The 19,080-nt window shown below is 41.8% G+C and overlaps 1 protein-coding gene across 6 annotated transcripts in view; it reads right to left on the minus strand.

Moving 5' to 3' along the window:
- Dbt (dihydrolipoamide branched chain transacylase E2) overlaps window positions 1–19,080 on the minus strand; it is a 35,830-nt gene that overhangs the window by 10,762 nt on the left and 5,988 nt on the right. For 2 of the 6 annotated variants that reach the window (XM_021642708.2, XM_060392839.1), the window contains exons 2-5: window positions 17,637–17,757; window positions 14,819–14,894; window positions 6,433–6,614; window positions 2,613–2,734 (exon numbers count right to left, since the gene is read on the minus strand). In XM_021642708.2, coding sequence (XP_021498383.1) covers window positions 2,613–2,734; window positions 6,433–6,614; window positions 14,819–14,894; window positions 17,637–17,757 — 501 coding nt within the window. Of the gene's footprint in view, window positions 1–2,612; window positions 2,735–6,432; window positions 6,615–7,657; window positions 7,738–8,345; window positions 8,376–12,491; window positions 12,567–13,082; window positions 13,215–14,818; window positions 14,895–17,636; window positions 17,758–19,080 lie in introns of those variants that run through there. The other 4 variants (XM_060392840.1, XM_060392838.1, XM_060392837.1 and 1 more) reach the window with 4 other exon arrangements.

Raw genomic sequence — 19,080 nt, forward strand, 5'->3', positions numbered from 1 at the left:
CTGCATTTTGGGCTTGAAATTTCTGTGGGAATCCTAACAGTGAGAGCAGGGGTGTCTTTGACTCTTTCGCCTGCTCTAGGGTTTGTGTCTTGGCTTATGGTATTTTGTTATGTTTTCCGATGATAACAGCCACGCCTCTGGGGGGCCTACACTTTTCTGGGACATGCAGGAGGTGTGGATCTGGGCTGGGGGTTTAGGGAACTACATGAACTGGGAGGGGATACTGTGGTCAGGATGTATTGAGTGAGAGAAGAATAAATTTAAAAACAAACAAATGAAAATATGAACGTGAAAGAAAAGAGAGAAGCCGGACATGGTGACACAGGCCTATGATCTTAGTGTTAAAGAAGCAAAGGCAGGAGGGTTGTGAATTTAAAGCCAGACTGGGCTATAACAGCAAGTTCTAAATGAGTCTGAGATACCGAGCATCTATTTACAACTTTCCCCCTAAAAAGGTAAGTTTGTGGAGCATCTGCCCTTGAGCACACAAGGCAGAACGCATCTTAGGGTTCTCTCTTGAATAGTTCCTCATAAGCAGGAGAACTGAACATTTCTATGGTTCAATTACACATGTGCACAATACAAACATTTGGCCTTTTGTTTCCCCCTGGCAACAACTACTTTTCTCAGAAATTTTCCACATAGCTGGGCAGAGTGGGAAGAACTCAGGCTGTGTAAACAGAACTCTCCTCCAAGAGTTTTGTTATTTACTTTGAGTTTGGACAAGTTAACGCTGTCCTTTCTCACCAGCAAAACAGTGGATTCCAAACACCCTGAAGAGCTGTGGTTAAGAAGCAGAGATAATGTGGATGGAGCCTGGTACACATGTGTTTAAAATAATGACTGTGATGACTGCTGGGGTGACAGCAGAGTGACCCCACTCTTTCTGAGATGACAGTCCCTGTTGGACTCTGCTGACTGCATGGTCAGCTGTGTGCTGCACTGGCTGCTTTTCTAGTGGAGGTCTCGAAGTAGCTTCTTATGTGGAAGGCTGAGACAAGCAAATACCTGTTAGTGTCAGGGAGCCGTGATGCCTGGCATTTTATCCACTGCAGAGCCACAGAATAGTCTACAGTTTGGTCCTGGAACATCCCCACGGACTGTGTTCAAGGCCTGTGCCCAACAGGTATAGTGGTTATCACTTGTACTTTCAGTGCTATGATGACTGAGTTAGGAGACTAGAAATCATGAGGATAGCCTGAGCTATACAGCGATTTTGTGGTCAACCTGGACCACATAATAGCTCCTATCTTTCAAGAAACAAAACAAAAAATAAGTAATATAAAGCTGGTTCAATTTGGAGCTGTTAGAACGAGTTGGAAACTTTGAGTTGGGGGTCTACTGGGAGATTTTCCAGTTACTATGGGATTGTGGATGACCTTCTCAATTCCCGGCCATGAGGAGAGCGAGACTTTTCCCCCATGCACTCCTACCTTGATGTACTGAACACAGACCTAACACAAGGGGGCCGATTGTTCGTGAACTGAAAACTGTGAAACTAGGAGCCAAATTAAACATTTCTTCTTTATCAGATGGTGTACTGTGGGTATTTTGTTGGAGGCATAGAAAGCTGACTAACATACAGATGGACAGAGACAATACAAATCTCCTGGTGCCAGCAGGGTGTGGCGTGGCAGATTTTTGTTACCACATCCATGACGCTCTCGTTTTCAGTCTCAGCCCTTTGCTATCCTTTCACTCCCTTTATAGCTTTTTGCTTCTTTAGGAAACCAAGCACAGGCATCCAGATTCTTAAATTGTGCTTTTAGCTGACTTAACCTAAAATAGCACTATGTGCGTGTTTGCTTTTTTGATGTGCTTTTTGTGTGTGTATTCATATGAGTGTGGGGACACAAACACACACCTGAGCATGTGCACGTGGAGGCCAGAGGCTACCTCTGGCGTGATTTCTCGAGAGCTGTCCGCCATATTTTTTGAGTTGCCACTTGAAACCAGACTGGGTAGCCAGTGAGCCGCAGAGATCTCTAACCTCTCCATCCTGAGTGTTGGGATTACACATGTGCACCACCGTGCCAGGCTTCTTAGGAGGGAGCTAGGGATCACACTCATGTCCTCAGATTTGTGCCGTAAGCACTCCGTTGCCTGAGCCACCTTATCTCCCCAGCCCCAAGGTGCTGGTATATTTAGAAAGATTCAAGAAATGTTAGCTGCTGCTGCTGCTGCTACCGAGCTCTGTGAAAGCATAAAGGCACCATGCTATTCAATGAATAAGAAGTACTAAGTTCATACTGTCCTGTCATTTTTTTCCTATTTTTTTAAGATTTATTTTTCCTGGTGTATATGTCTCTGTGACTTTATATCACATCCTGAAGTGTGCTTAGGTGTCAGAAGATGGTATCAGATACTCTCGAGCAGGAGTTGCCGGTGGTGGCTGTGAACCCTGGTCCTCTGGAAGAGCAGCAAACGCTTTAACAGTCCAGCGGTCTCTCCTCCCCCTCCCAAGTGATTTTGTGCCACGATTACTTTAACATAGCAACCGCTTTCGTGAATTCCAGCTTAAACCATTTCAAAGAGAGATTTTTTTTTTTTTTCAGAAGACGCAAATGTATCCTTTCTATGCAGTCTCAGACCTCAGTTTTCGGGAGACTTACATTGTTTTCCATTGCCAGCCGACGAACGGCAGGCGTTGCTAGCGTCTTCTGGCCTTTTATCTCTTGGTGAGTGTGCTCCTCATGGGACACAGCGGGGGTTTCAACAACATCTTCTTCTGAATCTGGAAGCAAGGTTAGACAACTTCAGTCAAAACCATGTCTTAAAGCTTCGTGGCGGGGCTGGCCAGATGGCCGAGTCAGAAAAGCGCCTGTTATGAAAGCTAAGTACCCGACTTTGGATCCTCATCACCCACGAAAGTGTCAGGCATTGCAGTGTGTGTGTGTCTATAACTCCAGCACTGGGATGAGAGTGGAAGCAAGCATCCTTGGAGCTCATTGACCAATAAGCAGGACTGAACTGACGAGCTCCTGGTTCAGTGAGGGACACACTCCACCAAAATAATGTGGGAACTGATTGAGGAAAACACCGGGTATCAGTGTCCATAGGCATGCTCAGATACACACATGAGCAAGTACATACAACACACACACATACTTCACAACTATTGGTCTATGACTAAGACTTGGGACTACTTCAGATAGGAAAACAGGGCTAGGGATGTTCCACAGTGGTACAACATTTTTCTGACATCCACAAGCCCTAAGCTCACTTCCTACCACTATAAAAGTTATGGGAAGGTCAAACAAAATCTCAGTGCTGGGGTGATGCTTGAAAGAGTATCAATGCCTTAGACTGTGTTTTGGTTTTGAGTCTGGGTTTTGTGTAGCCCAGGCTGGCCTTGAACTCACTAAGTAGCCAAGAATGACCCTGAACTCTTGGTCCTTCTGCTTTTACTTCTCAAATGCTGGAGAGGTGGCTCTGGAGAGAGCATGTACCGCACTGCAAAGGACTGGAATTCAGTTCCTAGCACTGATGCCGGGTAGCCCGCAACTCCAGCTCCAGGAGGTCTGAAATCTCTGGCTTCTGTGGCTGAATGTGCAGGCATGTATAGGTAATATAATAATACAAAATATAATCTAATTCATCCTTCTAAAACGCTTTGTGCCAGGAAGAAAATTAAAATTATAAAAAGGTAAAAGTATGAAAACAAAAGTTACACATGTAAAATAAAGCCAGCATGCAATAGAACTGTCCAGAATATTCCCTAAATTCATGAGCCTAGCTATCCAGTTTTATTAATTTTAAGAGATTTGCTGAGATAGAACTGAGGTAACAAACTGCATATGCAAAATAGGGAAGTTAATAAGCTTTAAATACGTATATACCCCTGAATCATCAATAGGATCAAAGACGACCAACACATTTTCACCCTCAAGAGTGTACAGATCAGAAGTGGTGGCACAAGCCTTTGGGAGGAATTTGCAAGCCCCCCTGGACTACACTGTGAGTTCCAGGCCAGCCAAAGCCACATAAGGAGACTCTGTATAAAAATAAAAAATAAAAGCAAGCCAGGGGCCAGCGAGATAGCTCACTGGTATAGACACTTGTTTATAAACTTGACAACTTGAATTTGACTCTCAGGATCTGTATGATAGAAGGAGAAAAACAATTCCCAAAAGTTGTTCTCAGATCTCTGAGTGTGCATCGTAGCATGCTCATGCGCACAAAATAAATAGGTAAAATATTTTTAAAAAATTAGGTTGAATTCCTTGGTAGTACTTTCTAACCCTTCTCATGTCTCTCTACCCTACCACAGGCAAATAGTTACAAGTTGTCACTGATCATCAGGCATTTTCCAATTTATCTCTGTTGCTATTCAATGAATTACCCAAATATCCTTACTGGGTCTGTTTCTTAGACACCCCCCCGCCCCATTTTTAAAGTTAGAATTCCTCAAAGGGAAAAAATAAACAAAAGGACCTAAAATGTTGTCTTAGTCAATACTCCTGTGAAGAGACGCAATGACTAAGGCAAGTCTTTCTTTTAGATTTTAATTACTTATAGTGTTCTGCCTACGTGTGTGCCCAAATGCCAGAAGGGGGCACCAGATCTCACTATAGATGGTTGTGAGCCACTATGTGGTTGCTGGAAATTGAACTCAGGCCCTCTGAAAGACCAGCCAGTGCTCTTTACCTCTGAGCCATCTTGCTAGCCCCTTTAAAAAATTTTCTTTTTTAAAAATATTGTGTGTTCATTGATGTTCTGCCTGCTTGTGTGTGTGTGTTGGGGTGGGTATCAGCTCCCCTGGAACTGGAGTTACACAGTTGTGAGCTTCCATGGGGGTGCTGGGAATTGAACCCAGGTCCTTTGGAAGAGCAGCCAGTGCTCTTAACCACAGAGCCAACTTTCCGGCCCCGGCAATTCTTAGAATAAAATGCATTTAATTGGGGGCTTGATTACAGTTTCAGAGGGATGGTCCATAATGATGGCAGGTTTGGTGGTAGGGCAGAAGCTGAGAGCTACCTCCTGATCTGCAAGCAGATAGCGACTGGGCCTGTTACAGGCTTTTGAAACCTCAAAACCCACCCCAGTGACATACTTCCACCAGCAAAGCCACACTTCCTAATCCTTCTAATCTTTTTAAAGAGTTATACACCCTAATAACTATTAGGCATTCAAATATATGGGCCTAATACATTCCTATCAAACCACTACAAATGTAGTTCAGAAAAATTTGATAATATTAGATATTATTATTATATAAACAATATAGTGGAAGAACTTGCCAGCCACTATCATTCAGACACTTCTTCCTGACTTCTGAAGTGGTCTGCTTATGTCTTTATTCAATATTTCCAAAACAACAAATGCTACCTTAGGAATCCCATTACAGACTTATTTTAAAATACTTTTAATGCTTACTGTTTTTTTGTTTGTTTTTGAGACAGGGTCCCATGTATCCTTGTGTGGCCTGGAACTCAGAGATCTGCCTTTACTTCCTGAGCGCAGAGATTAAAGGTCTATACTGCCAAACCAGCCCTAGTTTTCACTGTGTGACGCGCCCACACTTGCAGTCCTACCCCTGGACAGATGTATATAAACTGTGTTAGTTGGGTTTTATTGCTGTGAGGAGACACCATGACCACAGCACCTCTTATGAAGGAAGACATTTAACTGGGGCTGGTTACAGTTTCGGAGAGTTAGTCCATTCTCATCGTGGCAGGAAGCATAGCAGCGTGCAGGAAGGCAAAGTGCTACAGAAGGCGCTGAGAATTCTACATCTGGATCTGCAGGCAGCAGGAAAGTACAGTGTGCCACACTGGCTGTAGCTTGCGCACAGGAGACCTCAAAGACTGCTCCATGGTGACACACTTCCTCCAACATGGTCACACTTCCTAAGAGTGCCACTTCCTGTGGGCCATGAGTTCAAACACATTATCTGTGGGAGGGCAGCCATTCCTATTCAAACTACCACATCAAGGCCAGGGGTCAATGTCAGATGTCTTCCACAATCATTTTTCTAGCTTAGTTTTTGAGACAAGGTCTCTCACTGAACCTTCTGGCAGCCTGGCTGGCCAGTGGGTTCCTGGGATCTGCCTCTGCACTCACCTGCTCTAAGGTTACAGATGCATTCCGCCATGCCCAGCTTCTTCATGGGCGCTAGGGATGCAAACTCAGGCCCTTGTGCTTGTGTAGAAGACACTTTACCCACTTAGCCATCTCCCTTACACCACGACAGAACTTCTCCCAGTCCGATGCTAAATCTATTTCTCAAGATGATGCGCTCGATCAACTTCTGAAATAGAAGGCCAGTTCTCTGACACCAATGGAACTGGCTAATGTTTGTATTTTCCTCTGTATGGATCTTGTAATGAATTCCCTTTGGCCACATCTATTTGTAAGTGTCATGGCTGGGATTTCATATTGGGATTCAGCAACAAAAGTAAAGCAGTAATAAATGCAGCAAAACATGCTTGCCTTTTAAAGCTTCTGTTTCGATGTCTATCAGTGGCTTCCCCACATAAGCAATATCATCCAGATTGTAATAGAGCTTCTTAATGACGCCATCATAACGGCTGGTGATGGTGACAGAGGCCTTGTCACTTTGAACTTCACAGATGCTGTCAAACTGAGACACGGTATCCCCTTCCTTTACATACCTGGAAGAAAGATACACAGACACTTTAACATCAAGACTCATGGTTACAAGTCATTCATTCTTACATGTTCATGTAAATGCAATGTGACATCAAAATCATCTTGTCCAGCATTGACACCAGATGGTGTATCAAGAAATGTTTTGGAAGAGATGAAAGTGGCTTTCAGAGTTTCAGACAAACCCCTAACAAATGCTAAAATTAAAAACAAAACTAAACCCATTATTCCAGGGTTTAATTACATATTCAGGTAAATAAGTTCTTCAAATGTTATATTTGAGTGCTATTTTTGCTTACAATATATTATTACATAATGAGCATACCTAATTAGAAACACAAAATCTGAGATTCGTTTTGTCCAAACAATGACACTCAAAACCTTGGATTTTGGATGGTCAATTGATGAAGACTAAGCAAGTATTCTATAATCCACAATACAAAAATCAGAAGTAGTTTTGGTCACAAACATTTCAGATAAAATATATTCAACCTGTATTAGCTTCTTATCAGTCTTAAAGAATGAACAATGTTTTTAGAAGTAAATAACAACAATGATGATAACAATGACGATGATGTCTTCAATATTCATCTTTCATGATTTTCACTTGCTCTAATGCCATCGTCTTTTGCCTAGTCCAGCTATAGCCTTAAAAAAACAAAGAACTGGAATAATGTCCCAAGATTGAAGGAAGAATGGGAAAATGATGTCCTCTAAAACAGAAAAGAGCAACAAGGTGGCAGAAATACATATATGACAAAAACCACCAAATTTTGCAGTTAAAGACTCTCTAAAATAAAAATTTACTTGAAGGGTTGATCAGCAGATTATCTTTGGTACAAGGAAGAGTCAACAAATCTAAGACTCAGTCAACTGAGACATTTTTTCCAGGCTGAGGAATGAGATGGAAAAATGAACAGAGTTTAGGGATTCCCGAGACAATACCATAGAGCATACTATATCCTATAATACACGTGCTGGTGTCTTAGGAGGAAACACAAGAGGGTCAGAAATGAGAGCTTAAGAAGCTGAGCATGATAGCACAAACCTGTGATCCCAGCATACCGATGGCCGAGTCAGAAGGATAATGAATTTGAGGCCAGCCCAAGATACATGGTGAGACCTTGTCTGAAAAAAATAAAATAAAGAAAAAAGAATTTTTAAAGAAATAATGACCAAATATTAATCCTAGAAGAAAACATAGGCTACACTCCATAGGACATAGGTGTAAGAAAGCCAACAATGGATAGGTAGGACTTCATAAAACTAAAAAGCTTCTACACAGCTAGAGAAACAGTCAACAGGGTGAAGAGAAAGCCTACAGAATGAGAGAGAATCTTTGTCAGCTACATATCTGACAGAAGATTAATATCCCAAATATATAAAGAACTCAAAAAACAAAGTCAAAAACACAAAAATCATTAAAATATATATATATATATTGGGCCTGGGGCCAAACAGAGAGTTCCAGAGAGAAAAGAAAGAAAGAAAGAAAGAAAGAAGCCAAAAATACCTCAAAAATGTTTATTGTCCCTAGCAACTAGGAAAATGCAAAACAAAACGATTTCGAGAATTCATCTTACCCAAGTTAGAATGGCAAAGACCAAGAAAACAATTGACACCAAATACCAGAGGGAGTGTGAGGTAGAGGGAACTGGAGAACAAAATTAAACCAGGACAATCATCCTATAAGAATAACTATTATAAGGACCCTATAGCCAGGTGGTGGTTCACACCTGTAATTCCAGCATTTGGGAGGCATGTGCCTTTAATCCCAGGAGACAAAAAAGTTTAGGTCCAAGCATGGTGGTACAGGCCTTTAATCCCAGCACTCAGGAGACAGAGACATGCAGACCTCTGAGTTCCAGTTAGTTCTGTTTAAGCAATTCCTTGGGTTGAGTTGAGAGGTAGGGCAGTGGAGTTGAATTTTCAGCAGTTCAGTCTGTGGAATCCAGAGGCAGTTTTTACCATGAAAGTTTTACAGAGAGAGGCTGAAGGTACAACAAGGTAGACAAAGGTGAAGACAGAATGAAGCAGAGAATGAGAAGAAGCCAGATTAGAACAGATTGCTAGAGGTAGTTTGAGGCAAAACAGAGCAAAAAGTCAGAAGCTGAGAGAAGCCAGATTGAATCAGTCAGCTTGGCTAGGAGTATGGACCAGAACAGCCAGAGTTCAGGAAGAGCTAGGGAAGGTGAGCTTATTCAGCAGTAAGTCTCAGAGACTGAAAACATTCTAGGCCTAGATTAGATTATATGGAGGCTTAGAAGCTTCCAGGAATAGGCCTAGGTTAGCAGATGGAGGGAGGCAGGAAGCCTCCAAAATGACAATTACCTCAGCCAAATAAAAGTTACTGTTACAGGGAACCCTCCTTCACTGTTGATGGGACTGCAAATTGGTTAGGGCAATTTAGAAGTCGAAAATCTGTGGAGAATTCTCAAAAAGCTAAAAATAAATCTATCATATGAGTGAGCCAAACTACTCCTTGGTATATGCCCAAAGGAGTCAACGTCCTACACCACAGATACTTGCTCAGCATGTTTATTGCTGCCTACTACTCCATCTAGTCACAAGAGTGAGGAAACAGAAACACCTCAATGTCCTTCAGCTGATGAAAGGATAATGAAAATGTGATACTCAGCTGTAAAGACAAAAGAAATCATGAACTTCACAGGTAAATGAATGGAACTAGAAAATATATTGACTAAGGTAAACCAGGTATGGAAAGATAAACATCATGGTCTCTTTGATCTGAGATTCCAAGATCCAAATCTTCAGATGTGAACACATATCCTGAAGTACCTACAGAAACACTCAAGGTAAAAAGGGACCATTCATTGCTAGGACAGGAAAGTCAGGAGCACTAGAGAGAAGAGCAGGGTACAAGGGATTTGATAGGGAAAACTGGAAAAATGAGGGGCACTAATTAGAGAAAAGGAGATAAATACAAAAGAAGGAATGAAGAAAGTGACATAAAAATATGACGTCTGAAAAGGCCACAAGGAAGATACTATTAACTACCTACTTTTATAAACAAACACAAAAACAAAATAAAACAAAACAAATGTGTAGTATACATAAGTCTGTGTATAAATAATGTATTATTATTTCATTTAATATAAATGAAATTTTTTTCATGTAAGCTGACCAGCCTTTTTCCGAGAGACAAAATCTAACAAAATCTAACCAGGCACGAGAGGCCTTCTTTTCTAAAAAGTTATTTTTTTTTTTTACGTGCATTAGTGTTTTAGTGCATTGTGCATTAGTGCATATATTATGTCTATGTGAGGGTGTCAGATCTTGGGGTTCTAGACAGGTGTGAACTGCCATGTGAACCGGGGTCCTCCAGAAGAGCAACTGGTGCTCTTAACTGCTGAGCCATCTCTCCAGCCTCAGAGAAGGCCTCTTTTGAGTTGTTTCAGGGTTGTCGAAGAGACTTACCAAACATTACAGACTGCTGCTCACACCCTTGTTTGCTCCCTCGAGGTGGAATGCAAGTCCCTATTGCTGAAGACACCACGCACTTCAGACCCCGGGGCTCCTGAGCTAGAACTGACCTGAATGCCTCCTCCCTGAGGACTAGCTCTCATGGTTCCAGAAAGTCATGTAAGCTTCCAAAGGAGGGAGGCAACTACCAGTCCTCCCCAGCGATGACACCTGTGCACCACACCAGAGAGCAGCATGCACGATAACCCTCGGTGTGCAGTGTGCAGCAGAGCTCACCTTGGCAACCAGCAGCTCTCTAGTTAGAGCCAAGGCTCGCTCAAGAACAGCGTAATTGTGGCCAGGACTAAAACCTAGACAACTAGCAAGGTTAGTGAAGTTATGGGTCATGGAGGAAAACCTACAACCTCCATTTTACTAAGCCAGAGGAATCGCTAGTTACATTCCAAACATTTGTCCTTATATGTACAGGGAAGTGTGGTCCTCATCTCCTACTATAGAAACTTCTCAGAGGCTATTATCGAAAACTACAACCAATCAAAATGCAGAGATGTGGAGCCCAGTACCGGTGGATGCATCTAGAGAACACTCTCAAAACTAAAGCCTTCCTCTTGTGGAAAAGGGGGCAGAGGATAGTAAGACTCAGAGGATCAGCGACTTTGCCCTAAGACTATGTCTCCTAGTCATGTCAGAAGCTACACCCGTAAAGTCTCAGCAGCATGGCAGCCTAAACATGAACTAAACAAGGACAATAACAATAGAGAAGCCAAAGTGGACAGGAACACGATGAGGCCTCAACCCTACACCAAGAACTACAGGCAAGTAAGGAATGCTGAAAGAGAAACAGTCTTTCTCAGGGAGAGCGCACTAATTGATTATCCATTACCAAATGAGTGACATTATACAGACTAAACAGGTTCTATTTATGTATTTAGAAATTGTATGAATGTATGTATGTATATCCATTTATATGTAACACAATTTTTAAAAAAGGTATGAATTTGAAAAAGAGTAAGGAAGGGCATATGGGAGAGTTTGGAGGGAAGGAAGAGGAAAATGATATAAAGTACAAGAGCAAATTTAAAAAAATAAAATACTAGCTCAAAACTTGATATACACACGCAAGAAGCTGAGTTGATTTCAAAGATAAACTCAAAGAGAGCAACAGCCACACACACCAAAATAAAAAGACTCTAGAAAGCAAGATAAGAACCACAAAAAGGGAAGGCTCCTGAGATGAAGAGGTGCTCTCTAATCAGAATCCAAGAATTCTGGGAAGGGGAAGGTTATACATTTAATGAGTGAGTGAAAGAAAAAGACTGCCCTGAAAAATATTACATTAGGGGGATGGAGACGGTAAGAGCACATGCTTCTCTCGCAGAGGGCCAAGGCTTGGTGCCCAGCACCCACGTGGTGGCTGAAAACTGTCTGTAACTACAGTTCCAGGGGATGGGCATCATCTTCTGTTATCTGTGGGCATCAGGGATGTGGTGCGCACACATACATGCTGGCAAAATCCTCATATACATCAAGAAAAATAAACAAATCAAAAATCTTTTAATCTTATATTTTCTTGAGCCAGGTGTAGTAAGTACCTCAGCAGTCAGGAGGCAGAGGCATACAGATCTCTGTTAGTTCCAGTCCAGGTAGGGCTAGAAACAGAGACCCCATCTGAAAACTAAATCTTATGGCTAGGAAAACTATTCTTAAAGCTAAGGAGGAGGGCTGGAGAGATGGCTCAGAGGTTACAAGCACTGGCTATTCTTCCAAAGGTTCTGAGTTCAATTCCCAGCAACCACATGGTGGCTCACAACCATCTATAGTGAGATCTGGTGTGCAGGCACACACGCAGGCAGAACACTATATAATAAATACATCTTTAACAAACAACAACAACAAAACTAAGGAGGAATTAGAGAGATGGCTCAGAGCCATCTTAGCGTGCCAAGATGTATTGCTCTTACAGAGGACCCAAGTTTGGTTCCCAGCTCCTATTATCGGGTGGCTCATAACACCTGTAACTCCATTTCGAGGGCTCGCTCATAACTCTTAGCTTAAGGGTACCTTGCACTCTTGTGCATGTGCGCACATGCATACATGCATGCATGCATGCACAACACACATAGACACACACAGTGTAAAAATAATAAAATTAAATCTTTGGAAAAATTAACACTTTCCCAGAACTAAAACGGATAAAACTAGCGATTGCCACATTCACCTCTCAGGAAATATTAAGAATTATTCTGGCTGAAATTAAGAATACTGAACAATAAGTCAATTCCCCATGAAGAAATGAAGAAGAATAAAGGTAATGACAGATGAATTAAAAGGAGAATTCAAACAGTACACCAGAAATATCTAGTTAAGAAGGTAGTGATAGCAAAATACATAAACACAAACACATGAAACATCAACAAAATGACAGAAAAAAATCTTACCTTATTAGTAATTACATAAACTATATATGGTTTACACACTACAATAAAAAAAGCAAGCATTAGCAGAATGGATTATTTTAAGTGACCCGACTATGTGGCTATCATAGTCTCTTGCTCTCCAGGACCCCACTATGCAGCTGAGGCTGGCCTCAGCAGAGTCATCCTCCTGCTTTAGCCTCCCAAGTGCCGGGATTACACTATCATGCGAGGGCACGCTATTCTTCAGATAAAATCTTATTTTCAGCACTTTTCAAGTATAATATAATGTACACATTTTTCTTTCAGTCATCTGTAAATATTAAGTTAGAGAGGAAATGCTGGTCAAGAAAACTCTTAACTAATTCTTAAAGGACTCACGGGAAACATGTGACATGTTTGTCATTTAGGCGAGTTTGAGAGCCAGGCATGATATGCATACTGGTGACCCTGTCACTCAGGAGACATAGGCAGGAGGATCACAAGTTCAAGACCAGCCTAGGCTATGTATTGAGATGCAAAAAAAAAAAAAAAAAAAAAGGGAAATAAACAAACAAAACAACTATCAGATGTGGAGTGCAGGGGACAGATTCTCTCTGTGTAGTGCAGGCTTACCTCAAACTTGAGATCCTCCAGCCTCACCCTTCAAAGTAGCTGAGAAAACCAGGCCTGGCCTTAAGAGTCTCATTAGGAAAAAAACAATTTCCTCTTCTAAGAGCCTTAAACCCCTTTACTATGCACGTAGATCTACAAAATTAATAAGATAGAAATTAGGAAGTGTTATGAATCGCTTCAAGACCAAGAGTAGACTTGGTCTTGAAGTAAAACATTAATAACTCAAATGTACACAGTCCTTTGGAATGTGAGACATTTCCTAGACATTATATTTGAATCATGGCAAGAGCCATGACTGTTACCTGACTCCACACCGTGGGGAGACAGTGGCTCAGCAGAGCACAGGTGAGTCCCAGATGAGGCAGCTAGTTTTAAAGCCAGGCTCCTCTGAGTCCATGGCTCACCCCATGGTCACACAGCACCGGGAAAGACATCAAGGAAGGCTGGTTACTAAAATCTTCTGCTTACAAAGCAAAGACTGCTAAGTAGAAGAAATGACATTTACCAGCCTCAGTCTGCTTCTTTAAACAATCTTTGAGCCTTGAGCATCGGAACAACCAGTATCCTGGCATTGAGGACACAGAAGGCTGAGGCAGGAGGATGGCAAGTTTGAGGCTAGCTTTGGCTATAAAGCAAAATCCTATCTGGGCGGAGGGGAGAGAAATCTATTTAGTCATCATAACTGCTACTAATAAAAACCTTTAAAATTTAGTTCAGTACCAAGAAATATTTTTCCTCATAAGATGAAAGACACAAAAGGATGAAGACTCCTGACTTTTGCTCCAAGCATCTATGTATGTATGCATGCATCTACCTGTTATTTTTCTATCTATATTACATAATTTTACAAGTTTTTTTTTTTAATTGGAGGGACACGCAAACACGAGGGCACTTAGAGTTTTCTGTTGAGGCCAGAGGCATAGGACCCCCTAGAGGTGAAGTTACAGGCAGTTGTGAGCTGCCAGACGTAGTTGCTGGAAACTGAACTCAGTATCTCTGGAAGAGAAGTTCATGCTCTTATCCTCCGAGTCATCTCTGCAGTCCTAATTTTTTAAGTTTTTCAGGAGAATTTTTTTCACTTGTGTCTTTCAGGTAAATGTGTCTTGTAAGCCTACAGGCGAGGCTTGCCAGGTAACATGGATCAAGCCTTCTTGATTAGCGAAGTTAGATGACAGGATTATTTTAAAATACTAGGAAGGAATTATGAGTTCATGCATTAGATTATGCTTAAAGCCATGACAGGCTGGGTGTAACTCAGAGGTGGTGTGCCTGGTTTGCAGGCTCGCAGCACTGGATTTGATTGTTGTTCTGCCCTGGTTTTATAGCAGTTTATTATCTCTTAAAAATCAGTCTTTTTTTTAGCTGAAGTAAAAACTAAACAGTTAAAGGATTTTTTAAAAGAGAAAGCAGGGACCGGAGAGATGCCTCATTCATCAAGGGCACTGAGTTCAATTCCTGACACCCACATGGTGGCTCACAACCATCTATAACTGGGGGATTCTTTACCCTCTTTTTGGTCTCTGAGGACACCAGGCACACACCTGGTGCACATGCATACACGCAGGCAAACAGACATACATAAAATAAAGTAACAATCACTAATAAGTCACATCAAAGAAAGTTATCTGTGGACTAATTTCTGCTACCAGCATATTGGCAAAGACGTTTCTCAGTGTGTACTTTTTATACATTCAATTAATTTTACATTGACTTAAGACCATTTGAAATTAACTTACCATTCTTTAATAGTTACTTCTCGGATCCCTTCTCCAATGTCAGAGAGTTTGAACTGAACAACCTGTCCTTGCAGTACTTCAAAAACAAAGAGGAAACGATCTCATTAAATATGTATTATCAATAGATGCTTTTATTTTTAAAATTAGAATGTGTTCTCAAGCAGAGGCAGAAATTGATCCACCCTACAGTCAACCAAATCAACTGATCCATCAAACCCACCCCCAAAACAAAAAAGCCCCAGCATTTTATACTTTTAAAAAGCATAGATAAGTTACTTCAAGGATTTACAAAAGTTACTTCAAGACACAGGCCCACTGCCACAGAACTTATGTTTTCTAACTTGCCAAATAATGCTTTTTGATAGGATTATGTCTCTCCTAAGAAGTTCCTGACAGTCTATAACAATACCAGTGTACAAAAAATGGCCTGCTCTCGGTGAGACCTCTTACTTCCAGTAACCATCCTCCATATTTTTATTTATTTATTATTATTTTCATGATGATGATGAGGATAATGTTTGTTTTGAGGCAGGGTTTCTGTGTAGCCTTGCCTGTCCTAGATTCACTTTGTAGACCAAGCCAGCCTCAAACTCATAGAGATCTGCCTGCCTCTGCTTCCTGAGTGCTGGGATAAAGGTTCCACCTGCTGTATTTATGACTACAATCAGGCAACTACTTATGACTGCTGTTGTTGTTTGTCTTTTTTGAGACAGGGTTTTACTCTGTAGCCGCGACTGCCCTGAAACTCGATATGTAGACCATGCTGGCCTCGAACTCGGAAACCTGCCTGCCTCTGCCTCCCAGGTGCTGGGATTATATGTACTACCCTGCCTAAGCACTTCTAATATGCACAAATTATGTTCTGCCAAATCATCCCTAAGACTTTTCTTTCTTCTCTCCATAAGCAAGGTAAGAGAGCCTTCAAAGGATGTTGAGTGACAAAGATAGCAGGTCCTTTAACATATACTGACTTTGTTTCGTCTGTCCTGTGTAAAGATCCCTGTTTTGTCTACTGGTATGTCCCTCAGGCAGTGTCCCTTGCACACAAGAGACCACAAACACTTCCTGAATGAATGTTCACAGTGTAGCGAGTTCAGGACAGCCAGTTACAAACAAACAAACAAACAGGAGCTCACGTAACGTGCGATCGACAAACGCGTTCATGAGAAGTGCTGAGAGGACAAAGCAGGAAGTTGCTGTTCCTCCTAAGTGGCCTCTACTTTCTCTGGGAAGTAACAAGTGGTCCGGGTTAAAAGGGGAAGTCTTGGCTTGAACAGAGTGAGCCTAATTAAGGAAGGCTTAGGTTTCATCTTCAGCGCAGCACACACTGCACACCACACACATACACAAGTACACACACATAACACATACACATACACGCACTATATATACACCATACACACACACACACAGCACACACACATACAGCAGATACATACACCACATACACACACAACACACACCCCCTACATCACACACACAGCAGACATATACCACATACACACATACCACACACACAGTATACATTGCACACATACACAAACATACACCAAACACCACACACACACCACACTAACTGCACACAAATACATACACCACACACACTACACACACCCATAGCACACACAAATATGCCCCCCACCACACACACACAAACCACACATCAGACACACACAAACACCCACTTTCCACCTATACAATTACCAAAATAAATTACTATACACAGTATCAAGGTTGTGCCAGGGATAAAAGACATACACAGTGTGCTTGTATAAACAGATCCAAATCGCTTCAAAAACAGTGGTCAGTGTAAAGTTCACATTGTCTGAGGTGACTGAGGATGGCATACAGAAGCAAGGAAAACCGGGCAGAACCTGCCTAGAAATTTCCCTGCTTGTCGCTGTCAGCAGGCACTAAGGGCCTTGTATCTGCCACATGCTTGAGTATGTAACGAAATCTAGAGTTCTGTGTCAGAGTTCTCAATAGACCAGCAGAAAAAAAGCTCTTATGCCTTTGCCAAATCTACTACTTGAGGCTTCAAGTTATTTACACTGGCTAGGTAACTGGGAGAAGGGTAAGCAGATAAAAGGCAGGGACTGTCCGCTCAGACAGTCAGGCTAATTACGTCAGGCCATCCTAACAGCAGATTAAGTTTCATTTTACAACCCGGGCATGACGGCACACGCCTATAATCTCAGCACTCGGGAGGCAGAGGCAGGCAGATCACTGTGAGTTCGAGGCTAACCTGGTCTACAAAGTGAGCCTACACAGAGAAACCCTATCTCAAAAAAACAAAAAAAGTTTTACCTCACAAACAGAAGGGTTGTGCACAAGGACGTACAGATGACTCTATTAATCAACAATTTACCTTAACTGAGGTCACATCAGTGCTAATGACTGTACCTAGAAAATCAGAGAATAAAGAACAGATGACCGGGGGCTGGAGAGATGGCTCAGAGGTTAAGAGCACTGGATGCTCTTTCAGAGGTCCTGAGTTCAATTCCCAGCAACCACATGGTGGCTCACAACCATCTGTAATGAGATCTGTTACCCTCTCCTGTCATGAAGGCATACATACAAACAGAGTACTCATATGTAAAAATAATCATGTAAAAAAAAAAAAAGAACAGATGACCGGGTATAACCCAGCCTCGATGGTAAAAAGACACAAGTGTTACGGGAAAGTACAGAGTGGAGAGGGACAGAAAATAGGAAATGGATAGAAATACAGGGACAACTCTTTAACTCTGGTAAAAAGGTTTGTTTACCGAGAAGAATCGGGACTTTTTCTGACACGCTATTTTGGGAGTGAACTCACCAGCTGCTGTTCTCAGGGAGTGGTGCGGTTGATTGTACTTGTGCAAAGGATAACAGGAACACACACACTTCGGCTTCAAAACATGTACGTTATTACATGTTTGAAAATAGCCAACACAAGTCTACCAAAGAGAAAAACAAAACAAAAACAAACAATATTTCTTGTTAAGAGACACTCATTTCCATATTGTGCATATGAGTGTTTGCCTACACGTACGCATGTGTACCGTGTGCATGCCTGCTGCCTGGAAGCCAGGAGGTGTTGAACTCTGGAGTTAGACAGTCGTGAGCTGCTCTGTGCGTGCTGGGGACCGAAACCCAGTTGTCCGGACCGCAGAGCTGTTCCTCAGCCCTCTCACTGGCTGATATAGATGATTCTGTTAACTCATTTTATAATGCCTTAGGATGAATCAAGACATTAGGCCTAAATACATTCAGGGTTATGTGGCAAAACCTATGTGTCCTTAATTTATAATTTATTCTTACAGTTAACTTTTCAGTGTTATTAATCCGAATACTGCCTCACCTTTTAAATAGAAACTACAATAATTTCTAGCTTTCTTTCCTTTTTAAGAAAACTGGTATTTATTTATTTAAAACGTTCATTTATACAAAAGTTACTTTTGCTTAGAGAACATCCTATCACTTGTGTTCATTAGTTATTTGGGGTGTGGCAACAGACTTCCCTATGCTGCCCAGGATAGTCTTGAGACAGGGTTTCTCAGTGTCGCCCTGTCTGTCCTGGAATTCACTCTGCAGACCAAGCTATCCTTGAACTCAGAGATCCACCTGCCTCTGAGTGCTGGGATTAAAGGCCTACACCAGGACAGCCAGACTTTACACTCTTTGTTTCTGTTTCTTTTTAAGTGGTTTTTATATTTTTATTTGTTTGCTTTCTTGTTTTTAGAGACAGGGTTTCTCTATATATATATGCTAGGACAATATATATAAAATCAATATATATATATTTCAGTCCTGACTGTCTTAGAATTTGCTTTGCAGAGTAGACTAGGCTGGAATGGAACTCTCAGAGATCCGCCTGCCTCTGCCTTCCAAGGGCTAGCATTAAAGGCAGGGGCCACCACTGTCTGGCTCCGGGTTAGTCTTGAACACTGGGGCTCAAGGGATCTCCCACCTACATCTCCCAAGTCATATATTTTTTTTATTGGTTTTTTGAGACAGGGGTTTCTCTATGTAGTCCAGGCTGGCCTCAAACTCACAGAGATCCGCCTGCCTCTGCCTTCCTGAGTGTTGGGATAAAAGGCGTGTGCCACCACACCTGGCTCCAAGTCATATTTTCATATATATTTGTAAGTGAGGATTTTATTCTTTTTCTAAAAGCAAGTAATATAACATTAAAAGTAAAAAGAAAAGAAGATGGAGGAGGAAAAGGAAGAAGAAACCGGGAGTTGTGGCACATGCCTGTAATCCCAGTACCCTGGGAG

The sequence above is a fragment of the Meriones unguiculatus genome, chromosome 10 (genome assembly GCF_030254825.1).
Source record: "Meriones unguiculatus strain TT.TT164.6M chromosome 10, Bangor_MerUng_6.1, whole genome shotgun sequence".
Lineage (NCBI taxonomy): Eukaryota > Metazoa > Chordata > Mammalia > Rodentia > Muridae > Meriones > Meriones unguiculatus.